The sequence below is a fragment of the Synchiropus splendidus genome, chromosome 3 (genome assembly GCF_027744825.2).
Source record: "Synchiropus splendidus isolate RoL2022-P1 chromosome 3, RoL_Sspl_1.0, whole genome shotgun sequence".
In the NCBI taxonomy this organism is placed as follows: Eukaryota; Metazoa; Chordata; class Actinopteri; order Syngnathiformes; family Callionymidae; genus Synchiropus; species Synchiropus splendidus.
The window spans coordinates 18,014,553-18,034,510 of record NC_071336.1 but is presented as its reverse complement, the minus strand read 5'-3'; the positions used below and the strand labels follow the sequence as shown (position 1 = coordinate 18,034,510).

Genomic DNA, 19,958 nt, shown 5'->3' with positions numbered 1-19,958 from the left:
TGAAACCCATCACTAGATACTACATTACCCAGAGACCTGCGCTTCGCCTATGTTTGGGCCGACGCGTTGTCAGTGGGTATTAACTGACTTTTTGCCGTGCTTTTTACGGGTTACATTTTTTGACTGAAACAAATTATTTGTATGTAGGACACAAAGGTGTTGCGATTGTGCAGGATGGCATTTCCCGGTCAAGATTTTCACCGTTCCAGGTGGAAAAAACAGGGCGCCAGAAAAACGAAGGTGATTCACACGTTAATTACTATTAATACTATTGATCGGTGCTGTGTAATATTAATTCGTTTTATATAATTTTTATATATTTCTATATAAACTCATTATAACATAAAAACTATTTGCATTTGACACCTCATTTTCATATTGCTGCTAAGTCTGTAGATTTGTGGGTTTTCAGAAAGTCTGTATATGGAGACTCGATTAATTTAAAAGTTGATCTAGTAAGTCGTTGTGGTTCATGAATATCGTAACAAAAGGCAGAGGCGGTGAAAGAAAGGTGAAGCACGTTCCACCTCAGGCGCAGTGAGCCACCTCTAATATTTATTAAAATGGAAAGCCCCTGCAGTTGAGAGTGTCCCGGGCAGAAATTCTGAAACTGTTCCGAGTGGAAGTGAGAGTCATAGCTGTAGGCACTGACTTTTTAATCTGAAAATGGAACTGCTGTTTGCCCTTTATGCTGAGTGTATAGTGGTAACCCCCCTCCACACACACACACTCATATACACGTCCTTGTATTTAAATGAAGCACTTAGAATTCTGCTGGCTGCAGAGACATAGCTGTATCACTAAAACACTGACTGTTTCCTTGTATTCTTGCAATGTGTTGAGCTTTTACCCATCGTCCGTGTCCTTCAGCTTGTCAGGTCCTTTTCAGGTGGAAGCGAGCGTGTCTCAGAATGAGACTCTGAAATTATCTGTCTAATTTGCAGATGGGTGAAAAGAACCCTGGTGTCAGTCAGTGGAGGAAGGTAAGACGAATACTGTCTACTCACAACACCTTTTGTTTTCAGCAATGTGTCAACAGAATTGTGAGATGTATCTTATCTAAAGTTATCATTCACTTCCAAGTCCTGAATAAATGTAAGTGGCTGTCTGCTCCTCTGTGCCTTGTATTGAGGTTGTCTCCTTTGTAATAGCAGATGTCAGAACTTTGCGAGAAGTGACAATGAAGTTTTTAGTTTTTAAGTTTCTTAGGTTACAATAAAGTCTGCTTTTTTTGTTTCGTCTCAAAGAGGCATCATTTGATTACTGCTTGTCACAGATAATAATACTTTTACTTCTCTCCTCAGCAGGTAGAGAAGGCATCTGAGTCGGCACTATTGGAGGTCTTAAACCCCAAAAGACTTGGCAGTGATAACAGCCACCTGAGTCTGGAGCTGCTCACCTGTGATCAGTTGTCAGATCATGATGAAGCATATACTGAAGGTGCGTCAGCACAGAGGAGAATGCTCTCTTTACCCTCATATAGATGATTTTGATAAGACGATAATAACTGCACATCACCGTGAGTGAGACTGAAATGGTCTCTTCCCGCAGCTCAGGCTCTTTTATGTGACTGGCTGAACACCAAGATGCGCCTGGAACTGGAGTCGAACGAGGAAGACGACCCAGATGAGCAGACCACGGTGCTGAGCCAGAGGAAATGTGCCGGTAAATGGAGAAACTTTATAAGACACAAAAGGAAATGTTTCACCTTCTGTCTGAATGCTGTCACTATTACCTGGTCCGGTTGTTAGTGCAGTTGTGACTGCACAGGGGAGGTTATTTTGTCTTTGTCTATGTAACATATTTCTTTTTCGTTCAAGATTGCTTGTGCTTGTGATAATAACCTGGTTCTAAGTGTTAAATGATTGATTTGTCACTAGTGTTAGTACTTTTGATTGGACCCATCTTAAACATATTGATTCATTGTGTTAGTTAATATAATTTTAACAACATTAACAATCTTCCCAGGTGTTTCCAATCAGCAGGTTGCTGACCAGGTGCACACGTACGGTGGCTTTCTTCAAGAGCTGATGGAGCAGGAAGTGTTGGACTGCGGGGCGGCTGATGAACTAGCTCTTGGTTTCGGGCAAACCAGGAGGAAGTTCCGCAATCCTGCCATCTCCATGGAGGCTCGACACCTGCAGGTACAGTGTGTCCTCAGTAGCACATTGGACTGAAGAGAGGGGTGGAGGATGTGGAGTACCTGACATCTACAGACTCTTCAATCAATGGCAAGTGGTTTACTTAAATTGCTGCTGATTGTGGTGGAAGGTGCGAGAGAACCGGGCGCGGCGGGAGGCTGAGCGGCTCCAGCGGCAGAGGACGAGGGAGATGCAGCAGGTGGCCATGGAGGAGATGAGGAGGCTGAAGAAAGTGGAGGAAGTGAGAAGGAAGCAGGAAGCTCTCAGGGAGGAGGAGATGGTGAAGAATGAGATGGTGAAACTGCGGCGAAAGATGCAGGAGAAGAAAAGCCAGGAGCAGCTGCGTCTTCAGAGGTGACCAGCAAAGCTAGAAAGTTGATTATCACTTTTTTTCTACTTGGATTTGATAGGATTTCTAGAAAAAAACTTCTTTTTATCTGTAAAATGTGTGTCCATTGCTCCTCTATGGTCCCTTCAAGAATTGTTTCTTGCTTTTCTACACAGATATATTAACTGTTCAGGTGCCATTGAGCCAGACAGTAATTGCTCTTTTTAGTCCGTATCAAAATTCTCCTTAAGGCCTTGACCTTGCACTAGGAGTGAGTCATAGGAGTGAGAGGTTCAATGCCTGTTCCCTGGTGATTCAAACTCCTGGACTGAAGTGTCAATACCCTGAACCCCACTTGCCCTCTGCACCCTCAACCCACGTTTTCCCTGGACATGAATATGAAGTTGAACTTTCTCTTGAGGTGTCACAGTTGAGGTCAAATAACTTTGCAGCTAAATATTTCTTAGATGTATTTTAAGCAGTGTCATTGACCTAAATAAAACGCAGAAATGAACCCTTTTGGGATATTTTATTACATCATTTTAGGTACAAGTCACTGGTTTCTACCCGAAAAGGGATTTTCACCCAATATTATGGTCCTTACAGACGCGTTTTTTTGGCATTTGAAATCTCAGAATCACTAACAGTGAAATTAAGTATGCTCATTTGCACTGCAGGGGGCAGTATCTTTCTGGAATTCTCTTGGGTAGCAATGGAAGGGAACTAGAAGCTTGCACTGTCTGATGTACAGTGTGGTGAAGCCTTCAAAGTCTTCCCAATGATGATCCGGTACACCACAGAGATTCATCTGTTCCTCAGCCATGTCCTGACGATTTCTTTGAAATCAATGGACGTTGTTTTGCTAACAGATAAACAGCTCACGATGACTAGTTTTGTGCTCTGGTGTTTTCTCTAATGTATTTTGGGTGTCTTCACCCATGGGGACTGCACAGAGCTCCAACTGCAGCGGATATGTGTTACAGAGAGAGAACGGAAGGTCAGAAGTCATCTAACAGCCTCCAGCCGACTCATCCACCGGCTCCAACCGGGTCGGATTTAGAGACCGCCTGTAAAGAGCAGAAGGTTGACTTCATGATTCACATGATGCACCTCAAGGTGAGTGTGTGTTGTGGGAGGAAGTCTTAAGCACACACAGTTACTAGAGAATGTCTGTCAGTGTTTGCAGAGGCATTTCTCCGGTTGGTACTCGGTGGTTCTGGACCTCAGGTTACGCATGGGGAAGGCCAAAGCTCTGTGTGACTGGAGGAGGGAGCTGCGTGCCTGGAGAGCATGGCAGGCAGCGCTGTGGTCGCGGAAGAGGCAGCGCGAGGTGGCGAGAACAGAGGAGGAGCTGCGTGGTGAGCACAGGCAAGTGTTCAGGATATCAAAGATTCTGTCCTTAATAAAAGATTACACAACTACTTCACAATTCACTGTTGTATACAAGGCCGCACATCTTGTTTCTGCTCAAGGGAGTTTTTGTCTGTTTTCGTCTTTTAAATTCACCTCCACGCTCAAGCAGAAGAGAGAACTTTTCAAGTGTACTATTTGAGAGGCTTTAACTCTTCTGTTAAAGGTGTGAAAATGTTTTTAAACTTCGATAACTTAAGAAACATGAGAGCGTTCAATCATTTAGTCGTTTTTAGTCATTTTCTAATAATAGTTTCTTAATATAAACGCATTTGTTCATTTTTAGGTCTTTATTTCCCTTTTTGTGAGTGATACTATATTTTTTTTTTTTTTACAGATTATAATCCTTCAAAAATAATTAAATAAAAATTGTTGTAAAATACCTTTAAAAAGGTTCCTATATATGATTTCCCCATTGTCTACAGGTTATTCTCCACTTAAAACATCTTCAAATCAAAGAACGAATTTCAAGTATGTCTATATTTTATGATACTGTGGAAGCAACGTTTAAGTTACATATAGTCTTTTTTTTTCTCTCCTTCAGTCTTTGGCTTAAAAGCTCCTCACGATACTCTCACTATGTTTTGTGACCCTTTAAGGAATAGAGGTACCCACCCCAGTGCTAGAGAAAGACACTGGACAAACACATGACATGAAAAATAGTATTACAAATGAAGTTGTTCCTTATTTAGGAGGTCAAATGTTTCAGCTTTATAGCAGAAGAAAATATATTATTCAACATAGCTTCACACCTTCACCTTCACCTTCTTCTACCGCTTATCCGGGGTCGGGTCACGGAGGCAGCATTCGGAGCAGGGAAGCCCAAACGTCCCGGTCCGCACAAACCTCCTCCAGCGGCTCCACCCCGAGCTCCTCCCGGATGACCGAACTCCTCACACTATCTCTAAGGGTGCGCCCAGCCACCCTGCGGAGGAAACTCATCTCAGCCGCTTGTATCCGCGATCTAATCCTTTCGGTCATTCAACATAGCTGTATGTGGCAAAGAGGTACACTTGACATGATAGGAGAAATGTTGGTGGTATAATATACTCAATGCACACATAGTCTATGTTTTAATATTTATTTCCTGAGCTAGTTGATGGTACAGAGCAAGGAGGGGCAAACAAAGAGCCTCTGTGTTCGATACAAAGTTTGATTTGATGCTTCAAGAGCAAGAAATACTGTGAAGGCTCATTAGTGAATCATTTCAGTGATGTGTGCTTTCAAGTAACTTTAGTGATTCAGCTTCACGTGTATAGATACAGCAAATGGGATTTAAATTAAAGTGCTATTTATTTTTAATAAGCTAACTTTCAAATATTCACTCAAATACTGAGGTCAATTCTATGATGAGTCTCATTGACACTAAACCACTTAAATAAAGTATGAAAAGCCATGGTAAGAGCGTTAAAGGATATTTGACGGATATTTATTTAGATACATTGAAAAGGACAAGGTCTGTGGCCGTTCTCTGCATTGATCATTAGTTTGGACTTGGAAGAAATATATATTTTGTCCTATTTGAAAAGCAGTGGCCTCGAAGATAACTGTGTCTTCTAATGAAGTCAAGATGAAAAAGATGTTTTCATCTTCCATCCTCAAACAAATATACTGTATATAGTGCAGCATCATGTTGACATCAGTTATTCTAAATGTTGTAACCACACAGTACATTTCAAATAGTGGTGCCGATATAATAAATTAGGCGACATCTGCAGTAAAAAAAAAGCATGAAGCTAACAGCAACCCAGAGTCAGTAACTGTCTTGTGTGCCCTGTCTTTGTAACCAGACATTGCAAACTAGCAGAAGAAAGTGACCGAAGGCGGTTGCTACGACGATATCTCCAGCGTTGGCAGCTGTGGTGCCGGACAGAGCAGGACAAACGGACGCTTTTGGCTCAGCAGCAGGAGACCCGGCGCAAGATGGCGGCTTTAATCAGCGCAGCTGCAACTGGCCGACTAAGGGTCGTAGAAAAGCAAGAGTTGGTGCGGAAGAAGAGAGTTGAGGGCTGGAAATGGCCAGAGTTCACTGAGAAGGTAATCCACAGCAGACTCTTCTGGTGTCTTGGGTCTAGGTGCGAGATCTTGTGAGGCGCGAGCGGGAAGGATCTGTGATGGAGTAGTGCAGGTGTTGTGTAAAGGACGTGTCATTGAGTGAATCTCAAGAGTACGTTTCCAACGTCACCGTCACGCGAGGTTGAATGGACGCTCTGACTTCCATACCAAGCAGCCGACTTGTTGGTGTTGAGGTGTGTGTGCTGGGTTGTCCCTCAGAAGAACAGGGTTCAGGGACAGACAGGGACAGGTTCTCACTGTTCTCCATGACAAATGGTCTCGGGAGTACCTGGGTCCATGGGAAGCATAGCCAATGTATGCGAGACACATGATGGGCCCACTGAAAAGATTCAACCCCTGTGAAGGGGCCCAAGAAATTGTGAAGCGAGAGCGGCTTATGAAATACAAATGGGTTGGACGACTGATTGAAGGACAAGGGAACGCTTCTAGGCAGGATGGAGAAATGGGATCCAGCACCATCACAAGGTTGAGTGTGTGTGCACTGACTGCCATACTGAATAGGGAACTTTTTAGTGTCAAGGACTGTGTCCAGTTTCGCTCCCTCGAAGACCAGATTGTCTTTTATGGCTCTTTGTGAGATCACATCATTACATCATGAAAATAAACAGCAATAGAACCAGTCAGAAGGATAAAGTGGCCGCACTTCTTTTGGTAGAACAAAATAGTTCTGAACACGTGGCTCGCTATTCGTCGTGTAATGGAAAACAACATTATAGTATACAACATTATATCTTTAATAGCCTGAATAGAAAGAGGTTATTAATGAGTTTCCACCTCTAATAGCCACCACCAGAAAACCTAAGCTTGAAAAGTGAATGCTAAATGAGAAATTACTGAAGCAAGCATATACCGTACATTAGGATTTAACATAATACGTTTTGCTTCTCGTCTCTTCACCTCAATAGAAGTTCACCATGATTAGGTGATCAATCACGAAGACAAACTTTCCGGCGGATATGGAGCAAGTTTGAAAAGTTAGAGCGACAGAAAGTAGAGCTGGTGTAAATATAGAAACGGAGAGTGGAACAGTGCTCCAGGGAGTGAAGAACCAAGCAGGAGCCAAAGCTCATGCTAGAGGTCAACAGTCGACTTTAACGTGAGACTTGAGCCTGGACATTAGTGTCAGCTGTAACAGAGTAGTTGGATTTCAAACCGTCATCCTTTATAAATCCCTGCAACTCTTAATTGACAGTTTCCTTCACCTTTGCACTCCGCAGGAAAAGTTTCACAACTTTGGCTCCTTTGATGCGTCAGGTTCATTAGCAAGGCCCCGTCCACAGCGGGCGCGCCATCAACCACGACCTGCCACTGAGCAGCGTAAAGCCAGGTGGCACGCGGCGGCGAGCTTTCATGCAGCGGAGACCACGGGCCCCAAGTTCCAGCACAGAAACTCAGCCCAGCAGCAAATCATCGTCCAGCAGAGGAAGCTTCTCAAAGAACAGCAGGAGCAGATCAAAAGGCTTACAGAGCAGCAGAGCAGGAACCATTCACTGCAGTTTCCGTTTCCAAGCAGTTACACAAGGAAAAGCTGCAAATTTGAGCCACGGTAGGTTCACTCACTCTCCGAGAGTTAAATCTAAATATTTTTATGAGTGCTTAGTTTTCAAGGCTCATAAGCACTTGAACGGAATGACCTGAATATCCTCAGAAGTTTGACTATCCTTGATGGTCTTACACTTTGAATAGCAGTAAAAATGCATTATTTGAATAATGAATTATGAATTTACACACGTTTACAAAGGAGTGGATATGAATTGACATTGCTTGTTTGATCAATCCATGTGTTATTCACGCTATTACTCACAATCTTCGTAAGTCAATCATCCACCATCCCCAGCCCTTAGGGCCATATACCCATAAAATACTTTTCAATACTTTTTATTAGTTTAAATAAGTGACTGAGCTACATTCATTGTGTTGTGTACCTGAATTCTCACCGTCAATTACCCCAAACCTATCACAGATTTTTTACAATTGCAGGCCACAGAGAGAAAGTGAGGAAGGTGCTGCGATGTGTGATGCTCCCAGGCTGGCTGCCGCACCGCCGCCGTGCTCTCATCCCATCATCACAGGTCAGTGGCATCCTCCCCTGTCTAATGCTGCTCCATTATAGGTGTCATGGTCGAACGCAACATAGCTGTCCAACTGGAGCCTGGACGTATTTTCTGTGCGGCCCACTAGAGCATGAGGCGGCTGAATAGCAATGCAATTCATTGCAAATATAGTGAGCGGTGTCTCGTTGTGCTATAGACTCTGCAATGTTCTGTCATGACTTATTCTAGGTTTGGGCCTCCAATCTGATTGAGTTTTGTGCCAGTAATGTCCAGTTTTATTGGTTAGCCATAAGAAATGAGATTTAAGCTTCTCTCCTGCACCTCTTCTGTCTCTTAAAAGCAATGGAGAAGCGAGCGCAACAGCGAGCCGAGCGAAGGAGGGCGATAGATGAGCTGAAGAGAAAGAAAGAAGAAGAGAGGCTGGTGAGAAATAATTATTGCCCAACAGTGCTGTCATGTCAGTGTAGACTATTTCTGCTCTGGCTTTATTCTTTGACAAATCTGAGAGAGACTGTTCAACTCGCAACACTGTTACACTTTCTACAAATGTCTTCAGATGCCCTGAGTAAGGAGTGGCTGATCATTGGCAGTAATCTTTAGATTAAAGTGCTTTGTATAGAGGTCCTGCAGCAGTAGTGGACTCTGATCTTAAGTGAAAAAACACATGAAAGCAGTGTCTACATCAGACTTCAAACATCTTAAAATGAAACCTCGTGGCAAAATGTGAATGAAAAAAACCCAACTCATGATTTCTTTTTATTCATTTTTCATTTTATGAAATCAAATATTGTCAATTTGACAAGGGCTAACAACCAGAAAGTTAAGACTCAAAAGCCATTAATCACCAGCACCAGCCGACAAATCTCTTCAGCTACGCATCAGCATCATCTGCTCACCCTGACACACGCCATTCGGACCCTGACACCTGGGCAGCATTTTATTGATCCAGAGTAGATCATTAATAGCCAATGTCTACTCATAATGAGGCCACAAACATTCCACAGTGCTACGCTAAAAGTCACTTCTGCTTCGAGTTAAGTGACGCTTTTCCCCATTTTTCATCAGACAAAGTGTCTTGCCAACCATCCTGTGACGTCTTAGCATTATTAAGGAGACCTGAAAAATGAACGCTGCAGAGGAGGATTTGTCCCCTAAGGACTTTGTAAACACTTTTCTTTTGATACTTCACTTTAAAGGTCTCATTTATATTCAGAGTAAATGCTTATCATTCACTGATTCAGCCCAGGATTGAGCACTGCTTAACAGCCCTCTCTGAACATCAAATGGATTTTCAGACACGCTCCCACATGGAGCTGGTGCACTTGCACTTGTGCAGAGATTGACTTGAGCTTGCAGGGCATGTATACGTTTAGTTGACAGTTGGAGGATCCTGACAGAGTCAAGTCTGACACCTGGAGCCGACTTTTGCTCTGTATATGGTCTCTGCAGCACACACACTGTTGAGCAACGGATCTGGTAAATGGATCGTCTGTGCAGTTCCAAACACAAACAATGATTATTTTGGAGGATCATTAACTCTCCTCTTTTCTGTGCCTGCACCGCTGACTGCATCATCTCCCAAGATTCATTCAAGAGATCGAATCTGTGCCCACTTTAGATTAGTCTATTCACAGTCTCATACTGCTCATTTGCATGTTCTCTTTTTGAAGGGACCTTTGTTTCAAACTTTATTGAACGGACCTCTGTAGTGTTGTAGTCATGACTGTTGAGACCAGAGCATGCAGAGACCAGACGTTGAGAGAGACCAAACTCGAATGCGGAAGAACTAGTCTATCAGTCATTTATACACAGACATTTATTTATTTATGCCCACGAAAGTGTTGTCATTTTTTTTTCAAAATAAATCAAGAATCCAAATGCATTTATTGGAAAAAAAAACTGTAGTTTTTTACTGTATTTAGTCTTTTTTTGGTCTTTGGTCTTGGTCTCGGCCTTGGTCTCAACACAGTCTTGACTAAAACTCTAATATGTATTGTGTAAGTCCACACAGTATATGTAGTACTGTACTGTATTTTCTGTGAGTTATTAAAAAAAACAATTAACAAGAGGTTTTATAATGAATTAATCAGGTTCTAGTATTTGACTCCAGAATGGCCAAATTTAAGTTTTTTTAATTTCCCTTCCATCTCATTCAGCCTCCTTCATCGTGTTTAGGGTTATGACATCACATTGTCTAGAAAAATGTTCCACATGAATGACTTCATAGGCGATTAATGAATGTTATTTGCTTTGATTCATCATTTTTATCTGTCATTAATGTAACTAAACTAATATTTTTAAGTCCTTGTGTAGGTGTTAATCATATTAAGGCGATACCTTAGTACTATTGAGGTGTTTGAGCTCATGCATATTTACATGGTCATAGCTTTATATTGAGGGGGAAAAACATGAGTTTGTGTCTTTTTCACATCAAATGCATTTTTCCAATATTAAAATGGTAACGAATAATTACACTTGTTTATATGTTTTTTATCTTTTATTTTTAAATGTATTTAATACAAGTCTGACGTTATGCAAAACTGACTTTTTCTTTAGGTTTGTATTCACTCACTCAATGTGACGTTCAGCTGTGTTGACTGTGTGTGAGGGGAGAGATTAACAGGAAAGCACTGGAATGAAAGAATTGCAGTTTGAGGCCACCAGCAATTCAATATGATAATATACATTTCTCTGCTGGTCCCTCACACAGGGGAGACACCCCATGCCTTCCATTTCAATTGGATGGTGTGATGTTTTTCTTTTTCCTTTCTCAGTTTTGAACACATTCTCTGTTATATGTTGAGTTTGATGTCAACAATGTTGAGAACTGACATTTTGGAACTGTCAGGAATTTATTTTTGTTAGTTTTTGTTGTTAAAATAAATGTATTTTGGTCTGTGTAATGCAGCCCGGTTTATCAAGTTGTGGTGATGTTTATCCCGGCCACTCTTTGCAGGTTAGACTCAAGGAAGAGGAGGAGCAGAAGCAGAAAGAGAAAGAGATGGAGCGATGCAAAGAAGCAGAAAGACGGAGGGAGGAGAAAAGGCTGGAGAAAATGGTGAAATGTTTTCTGAGCAAGCTGGAATGCTAAATTATCCTTTGGACGGGACCGAGCTGATTTGGAAGGCGAATGTTGTGTTGTGTGTTTGAAGAGAGAGGAGGAAAAAGAGAGACAACTGCTGAGGCAGCAGGAGCTTCTGAAAGTGGCGAGCCAACACTATCTCCGGACTCTTTTGCTGCGACGAGGCCTGTCGCCATGGAAACTTCTCATCCAGCAAAGAAAAGCAAAAACACAGGTAAACAAGTCAGGCAGCATCGTTGGTCGTGGCCTGGAGGAGAGGAGCCTGATGTTTTTCACTTGATCTCCAATATGCAACATTTATCTTGTCACAAACTGCTTTGACTCGGCTCCAGAAGTGGCTTTCACACACATGAGAGTTTAACTGTTCATGAGGCCTTGTTCAGGAACTCATGAGCTCACGTCTTAATCGTTGTTTATTCCAACATGGGAGCCCCAGGAGATTTCCATGTTGTCTCTCAACGCCTCACGAATTAAGCTGAAGACGCTGCCACAGGCAGTTTGAAAAAGTCAGCGTGGGTTACTGATATGTTCTTAGCTGTTAGCATTCTGCAGTTCTACAAAAGTGTGACGCTCTGAATTCCTCTCAAAATCAAAGTGATTTTCCACAACCACAATTGTGCAACAGACTTTGCCGGTGTTATCGTTCTGTCAGTATTAATTTGGGGTGAAATTTTATGTGTGATGGAGCTCATAAGTAGCAAGCGTTAGCGGCAACAGTAGCTTTGTGGCTAGCCTGATAGCTATGGTGACTTGAAAGAAGAACGAAGACTGTTATTGTTATGCTATATTGTTATAGAGTTGCTAATGGAAAGACGACTCGATATTAATCTGATGATGTGATGGTTTATTTTGGGGTTTTTCTTAACCCATTCTCAGTTATTTGTTGTCTTTGATACCAACAATGTTGAGCGCTCACATATTGAAACTGTCTAGAATTTAGTTTTGTGAGTTGTTCTTGTAAACAACAAGCATAAAATATCATATATATAACATCATATCATTTGTAATTGTTGTCTGCATAATGCAGCCGCACATCTTTCATGATATTATGTGAGATTGTGCCAAGTTTTAAGGCTGCCCATAAACCATTTTCCAACACGCTATATGCTGTTTTAAGATACTAAACCTGTTAGCATTAGCATTTAGCTTTAGTCGTTTTGGTGGTGTTCCTTGAGATTTTTTGGATAAGGTTGAAGAACACTGTTGAGTTGTGAACAAAGCGGTTTCAGAGGATCGAGAGGTCGGAAGAGAGTCCTGTCTGTATCAGTCAGAGGTCGGAGCGACACAGCTCAGATGGGGCCTGGAACTTTGTTCATCTGCCAGATGGAGTGAAGTCTCGTCGGAGAGGACGTGAGGTTGTCATTTTTCAGATCGGGGCTCCTTGACCCGTCTAGCTAAGCAGCTTTTTTAGTGTCAGACTGAATGATGAGTGAAGGATAGACACTTCAGTTCATCGCTCCAGAGGCTGGAAGAATTTATAATGCTCACTTGTTTCCTTCACCATAGCCAGTCTTTGATCATAATTCAGTTCATTATACAAAGTAATATGTCATGTTTTCCAAGTCCAAGCTATTTAGAATTCACACGTGTCAATATTGCGTCTGTACTTATCTGAACGACAAACGGTTTTCTTGTTTTCAGTACCTTGAGGACACATTTGTTTGGATCTATTTCCTCTGCTCAGTGAGACAATGCCCAGTCCAGAGTGCCTGTCTGTGTGTTGTGTCGGAAACAAAAGGAAAATGTGCGCGAGACGTCGTCAAGACACCAAAATTGATTTTCTCTTGGCCGATCCTGTCGGCTTCTCTGAAGTGTCTGTGTTTGAAAGGAACGATTGAAGGAGTTAGAACAACAGCACTGGCGTCTCTCAGGTGTTCTCACGTGTGTGTTAAACATCTCTCACCGTCTTCAGTATACAGTGGTGGGCTTTACAAGGGCCCCCCTCCACCTCACCCTCACTGAGACATACAGTGTTTGTGTTTAAACGCCATTATTTCATTTCAGCATTTTCACTTGGACTTAAAGGATTTATGAGATTCCTGCTGCACATCTTTTCTCTCTCTCTCTGTCTCTGCGCCAGCTGGCTGTGGACCATCACAAGCTCAGTGTCCTGACTCGCTGCACACGAGCCTGGCACCGGTCGGCACGAGAGTCCTGCATGGAGAGAGATGCCTCTGCTGACCAAATGTACCGACACTCTCTGCTGCGGCGGAGCTTACGTGGTTGGAAAACAGTACGTACTTTCACAACATAAGCCCGGCTCCTCAATTGGACAGTGACTGAAGCAGCACCTTTTCCTAATCTCCTCCACACTCCATTCTGTTCCTCTGCCTTGAAAGAGAACTTTTCCGCTTTGTCTGGCTTTTCCTACTTTTCTTGTTAACGTCCTCCTGACCACACTCAGCAAACTTTTGAGGGCTCACGTCGTGCTCTAACTCACCCTGGAAGCCTCTTTTTCTAGAGTCTCAGTAGAACATACTAAAAAATACAGTGTTGCTTTTCATATATATTCTCTCCAAAATTATTGTGTTTTAATTGTTGTGTTGACACTTCACTCTGTATACTATTTTCCGGTTGCACAATTTCTTTTAAAGCATCAGGTTCATATGAACTTTATAAGCAATGGTTCTTCACATCGTGAGTCCTGTAGTGCTTTTCAAGGTCTGAGGGGAAGAGAGCTGCAGCTGAGGCACAGGTGATGTCCAAGTCATCAGCCATTCCACTCGCTTATTCACACCACAAAGAGTTTATGTGCCTCAAGAGAGTGCACTGCAAAGTGACTTTCACCAAGACGATGAGCTACCTCATAAGTGTGTTCGTGCGTGTTTGTAAATATTTTATAACATTATAAATGATAACATTTCAGGTCATTTTTGCAAGTCAGGGTGTCTCACCACTTGTGAATTTTTTGGTCTTCAGTTTGGTGGTCTCCATTAAAACAGGAGCAACCACAATCCGTCCACCGCAGGGGCACGCAGTTATGTTTTCTACTTCATTTGACACATGTTTGATTAAAAGTTTCCTAATATAAATTGTTGATAGGTGAAGATTATCTCAGAGGTACATATAACTTAACACAATTTTTTTCACTTGATAAACCACTACAAAATCACACATAATTAAAAAAAAAAGGAACTGAAACTCTTAAGTCTTAAAACTTGACATTATATTTCTAATTTTCTTGACTAATAACAATTGAGCTAATTTACAGTAGGGTTATCTGTCAGAAGCATTTCTAAAATGTTCAGTTTCGTGGTGTCGCTCTTAGCTTCATGTGGGCCACATAAAAACAGAAATGAAGGTGTTGTGTTGTGCAGAGCTGCGACTGGCAGGTGGTGAATGAAGAGAGAGCTGCCAGGGTGCATCGGAGCCGAACTCTGAGGAGGTGCCTGAAGGCTCTGGTGGACTACATGACAGAGGAGCGTCTGCTGGATTGGGACCGGCAGGAAGTGGCCAGAGAGCACAACCGCAGGTTTGTAGAGCCGCACAACAGCGGGGTCCAAAGCAATGAAAGTAACAGACGATTCATTTTACATTTTTCCATTAATTTACAAATTATAGAGATTCTCCTGCAGTGTGTGTTTTAGTGACTTCAATGAAATACACTAAAGCGCTTGGTTGAATCTGTTGCGCTGCTGTGTTTTCTTGCGTCCGCCCTGGTTCTGCCGCGTCATTCGGAAATAACCAGATGGTGGGAGAGCAGACCTGCTGCGGCACTGTGCATCAGACATACCTGCTCTCTTCCCCTCCTCAGTCCTCGACAGCTCAGTATGATCAGCAGAGGTTCGCTGTCGGGGAGGTTAATAGATTGAGCCATTAGTTCCTGTTGGGCCTCCGGTGCCAGGAGTTGGAGGAGCTTCGACTCAGACATGACATGGCGGGGTCTCTGGGGCCTCCTCAGAATAGAAAGCGGTGGTTGTTGTTGTAGCAGCAAGATGCAGACACAACAGGTGCTGTAGTGCCATCTCAGCACTTTCACTTTCTCTCCTGGAAGTCAGCTGAAAGACACTCAAATGAGTGTGTCTGATCCCATCTAGACGCATTAGTACAAGCAGACGCCACTAAACAGTGACAACCTGCAGGTGAATCTCCACCGGCAGGCCAGCTGCCACGTCCACCAGCCCTCGGTCCAGTCATGAAAAAAAAAAACCATTTAAAAATCCCATGAGTTGTTGTTGTCCCAGCGGTTCGAATCATTTACTTCTGTGTTGCTCACTTGTTCTTTTCCCATCTGCTCCGCCATCTGCTAACAGGCGGCTACAGCGGCAAAGTTTGCGGGCCTGGAAGGAGCTCCCACACCTGCAGCGGAAAGCTCGAGAGCGGGACAGGCGGCGGGAGAAGCTGGGCCGGAAAGTGTCCCAGGTTCTGCCGGACTTCTACTCTCGACCGCCCGGAGGACTAGAAGAAGAGCAGGAGGAGGAGGAGAGGGGCTCCGTGGGCTGCAGGATGAGTGTGCCGAGCTTAGTCAGTGCGCAGCAGACGTTCATTAAATCAAAGGTGTGTCAGACTTTGTCTCAGGTTTGAGACGCAGAGGAAGATTTTATTGACTGCTGAGGCTGAATTATTGACGTCGTGCTCAGGAGCAATGCCCTCACAGAAGATTTGATGGTGTTAACAGAAGAGCGTGAAGAGATGCCTCCACTGCTCAGTTCAGAGCAGGAAGACGGTGACTGTTTCACTGGGCAGATACACAGCCTTCCATATTCAGATCTAATGGACAGTCATCGGTTAGATCTACTTTAGTCTTGTCATATTCGCTGCTTTCTAGAGAACTTGCAATGTAAATTTGAATATGATTGTGTTTTTGATTTTTTGAAAGAAAGTAGTACTAAAAATAGAGACGCCTGACTGTAGGAGGGAGGGTGCAAGAAAGATTTGGATTAGAAACGGCCCCAGCCTTGACACGTTCCAGTCACAGAGCCAAAAACTAACATGCTCTTTCCTGATCAAATGAGTCTTGGGATCTTAATGGGATCCAGTTCGTGATCTTATGGTGTTTCAGCTGTTTATTAAGGATGGAGGGAGATGAGGTCCGGCTTGTGATGGAGGAGAGAGAGACAGCGCTTTGTGGAGTGCGCTGAAATGAAGTCGCTTGCTGTGACACTGTGATCACACTGAGATGTCGCCAAACAGTTGATCAATAATGAAGCAACATGTTTGTTTTGTCGGAGGAAAGTGAAGTGTCGGAAACCTGTTACTCTGAGAGCATGTGACTCACGCACAGGAGTGCTGCTGTCGACTGCAGGACCAGACACATGTTTTGCTGTCGTCAGGTGACCGACCTACAAGGACGATGCCATCTCAAACTGCTTCTCTAAGGGCCACAGTGTGTGCACTGTTTTTGTTCTAACCAAACTACCACACGTTGACTAGTGTCAACTGAAACAAGCCGCACCAGACTTGATGATCAACTGATGCCGCTCGAGTCACCTAACACCTGACAGGTGAAAAGGTGCTCTCTTGACCTGCACACACCCCTGTGGCACTGGACATAACTACTCCTGACGTATGAACCAAACCTGCTGGGCAGTTCACTCAACTGATGACGAGTCGCTGCAATGCTGCCATCTGGTGGTCGCAAGCTGCGACGCTATTTCATCTCGTGAAGTTCATTATTTTACGTAAAATCCAGTTATTCTCACTTTTCACATTTTATTTTTAAGTAGTTTCATTTAAAATGTTTGCTGCCTGTACTGTTGTTTCCAACTTTTTTTCACTGTTATGTTTCGTGGATTGATTAAAACCTCTAGAAACTTTATTTTGAACATGTCAACAAAAACATAAATACAAATGTCTCATGTACAAAAGAGGATAGTTCTTGAATTTGAATATTAATTGAATTGAAAACCTATTTCCAGTCCTCACACCAAGTTGGTCACAGATTTGGGATTCTGTTTGTCCGCCATGGTCATGAACTCTGCCCAGTTGCCATAGAAACCTTGAGAGTAAACGCCAGTGTCCACAATCAGACCCCAGCAGGAGGTGCGACCTGTTTTCTCCCTCAGGGCAAGTCGGGCCTCTCGCTCTGTCACGTTACAGCTGATGTTGACAAGCTGAACCAGCAGCAGGTGGAGCAGTCCTGCGGTCACGATGGTGCAGTACCAGGAGCAGGTGAAGCACAGGGCCGAGCTGCGACACATGCAGAGAAGAGTGGGTCGTTGGTCAGTGGTCAGTGTCACGTTCAGCCCACCACTGCATCATGACAACCTTCTTCAACATCCCAGGTCAGGTCATATGTGTGTGTGGGTGTTACCTGAACTGGTCATAGACCCCGGGGCAGTAGAGCAGGGCAGTTACGGGGTTCTGTCCCGGGCACACGCTGCTCAGCACCAGGCTGATCCCGTACACAGACGTGGTCAGGAAGAGAAGCAGTGTGGCCAGGAAGCTGCGGTGATTCCTCTGGCCCACGCAGCTATTTATCCTTCTCCAGCCAGAACGGAGGGAACACACAGAGTTGGCAGACAAAACAGTGAGACCGCAGGGTTACATTACACACATGCAAGAACACACACACACACACACACCTTCAAATGACAAAAACTTGTATCACAGAAGAGGAAAGCCAAACATTTATTATGGGGAGGCCATGAAGGCAGCATGCGAGGAGTGAGTGACTGTAATGGAACCCACCAGACACAGTGGTGGTCGAGACGCAGCACGCAGACACCGCAGATGCGACAGTGTCCCGCCCTGGGAGGCCGGACCACCCCGCACGCCGAGCACCAGCTCCTCCTGTCGCACGGGGATTCTGCCGGACCAGTCAAGGTCGCATCTGTGTTCTCCGTGTCTGGCGACAGGCTGTAGTAAGTCACCGTGCTGTGGACCAACTCCTCGTCCGGACTGACAGTTCCTGGCTCTCTTTTGGTGAGAACCAGCGCCGTAAGAGTGAGAAGAACCCCCAGCGACACCAGGGCGACCTGCGCCTGGCCGATCCCTCCTCGAGGAACCACCTCAGAGATGAAGAGGTAGTACATGTAGACCAGAGAGAAGAGCGCCAGGCTCAGGAAGAAAAGCGTCCGTCCCTTCTTCCGGTGAGTGAAGTAGTAGTACCACAGCACCAGGCCAGGAAGCGCCGTCAGAACCAGCACACCCAGTAGCAAGTGCAGAGCCGCGAGGTGGAGCAGAGCTGGGAGGATGATGAGCGGGGGAACAATGGACAGCTCCACTTTTCGGGCTCCGCCCCACAGCCAAGGCACACGGAGTCTGTCGGTCACAACTTCGGCCACCCTCGACAAGGTTTCGGGTTTTTGTGGTTCATTCTTAAACAACCTGGGGGGAAAGAGACACAGTGGCTACCTAGATACAGTATTGTCGTCACACATTTGTGAAGCAAAATGTGCATGTTTTTACTTTAAATATTAACTTAAATAGCGGTGTGTTGGTTTCATCCAAAAAGCACAAGAGTGAAAACAAACATGGGAAACCGGCACACATCATAATTGAGAAACACAGTCCTCCACCCTCCGACAGAACAGAGAGCTCATCTTCTCACCGATCACAGGCTTCGTCCAGGTCCTCGCAGTCGCAGCAGCAGGCGGCCACATGGCTGCGCTCTCCTTGCCGATTGAGGTACTCGCAGCAACACAGAATGTCATCCTCTTCCTTCTCTCTGGTCCCTCTTTTCTTCATGGCTGAGCCGCCTGCAGCCTGTCCAGATAGAAGAGAGGTAAGGAAAAGCGCCGGCTCCCTCAGGGGTCAGGAGAATCACAGATGTGATGCCAAGAGTGCAGGACTGACTCTGGACATCCGACCACGCATCAGCCGATGATAATCTCCTTGAGCGGGTTCAGTAATATTTGCATCCCGAACAGCTCCACAGACAACTCACATGACCCAGATCACATCTGTCACACATCTGTCAGGACTTACAGCGGCCACACACGGCAGTCGCCTCGACCTGCTGGCTCACACCCAAGCAGCAGATGCGATTCATGTCGAGGGTGTTTACACCAGGTTTGATCCTGGTTTAAACCTGACGCTGGGAGAACTGCTCCATCCACAGGTGTCTGTTTTCACTGGTGCTTTTAAGTACCATGACGACTGCCAACAGAACCACGAGAGGAAGCCTGGCCCTGTAACAGTGGAGGCCTGCTGCCCTCTGACCCAGCAACGCTGTTAATGATGAATGATCTGTTCATGAATGAAAGATGAGGTCCCAGAAATGGACTCCGGATCACCGTGTTAGTTCCTTCAATGAACTGTGTCACGACGTCACTAGTCAGAACAGCAGCGGCTTCCTTACAAAGCGATGGCTGGAAGTTGTCAGGAAGTGTGTGTGAGCGGCTTGTTGTCTACATGTGCTCGACTGGTGACCCGTCCAGGGTGTCCACCGTCTCTCACCCCAGGTAGAAAAGGTGCGAGATGCTGAATGACGGACCGCTCGTGCTAAGACGCTGCTGTTAAGTTTGGTCTTAACCACAGGCAGAACCTGGCGGACGAATGGAGAACGTCGATAAGGAATAACTAAGTTGCCGAGACTGAGTTTGCGTGGACTAACGCGTATCTGAAAAGTCGTTTAATACCATGCAGACTGAGATACCTACTGTCACTCCGCAACAACATGACAACGCTTCTCAGCGCCCAGTCCACTTCCTCATTAGGGGCGGAAGTGTGTCTTGAAGCGACGCCGCCAACATCCGGGTTGCCTTTCGAACTCCCGAAGAAAGAAAGCGGGTGAACCTCTCCCGGGGACCGAGCGTTGTACGGGGGCTTTGCGCGGAGCTTTCCTGCTTGGGATGAAGAGGTAGTGTCTGTTCTTGCTCTGACTAAAGTGACAGCTTTGGTCTGAGAGTTCCGTGCTGACGTCGACACACTCCGCCCAGCGAGCAAAACAAACACAATAGCTGGAATGAACTATTGACCTATTC

The 19,958-nt window shown here is 44.7% G+C and overlaps 2 protein-coding genes across 5 annotated transcripts; one reads left to right on the top strand and one right to left on the bottom strand.

Moving 5' to 3' along the window:
* The first annotated feature begins 31 nt into the window (after positions 1-31).
* On the top strand, positions 32-16,848 carry ccdc191 (coiled-coil domain containing 191). Of its 4 annotated transcripts, XM_053861106.1 has the most exons (18): positions 32-72; positions 148-240; positions 945-983; positions 1,305-1,440; positions 1,552-1,665; positions 1,969-2,144; positions 2,272-2,495; positions 3,453-3,585; positions 3,647-3,837; positions 5,670-5,916; positions 7,173-7,501; positions 7,936-8,027; positions 8,350-8,432; positions 10,966-11,067; positions 11,162-11,305; positions 13,172-13,324; positions 14,409-14,563; positions 15,345-16,848. In XM_053861106.1, the coding sequence occupies exons 2-18, from the start codon at positions 175-177 to the stop codon at positions 15,613-15,615; spliced, it is 2,655 nt and encodes an 884-aa protein (XP_053717081.1). In that variant the 5' UTR covers positions 32-72; positions 148-174; the 3' UTR covers positions 15,616-16,848. The 4 variants fall into 4 exon arrangements, 3 of the variants coding, with proteins under 3 accessions (XP_053717081.1, XP_053717082.1, XP_053717083.1); XR_008414244.1 differs by having other exon boundaries at positions 69-240; positions 14,393-14,563; positions 15,345-15,488; XM_053861107.1 differs by having other exon boundaries at positions 69-240; positions 1,308-1,440.
* Positions 16,760-19,882, bottom strand: zdhhc23b (zinc finger DHHC-type palmitoyltransferase 23b). The gene is made up of 5 exons (XM_053861109.1): positions 19,635-19,882; positions 18,584-18,738; positions 17,722-18,360; positions 17,345-17,512; positions 16,760-17,220 (listed from the first exon to the last, which is right to left on the bottom strand). The coding sequence occupies exons 2-5, from the start codon at positions 18,718-18,720 to the stop codon at positions 16,953-16,955; spliced, it is 1,212 nt and encodes a 403-aa protein (XP_053717084.1). The 5' UTR covers positions 18,721-18,738; positions 19,635-19,882; the 3' UTR covers positions 16,760-16,952.
* Positions 19,883-19,958: the final 76 nt, after the last annotated feature.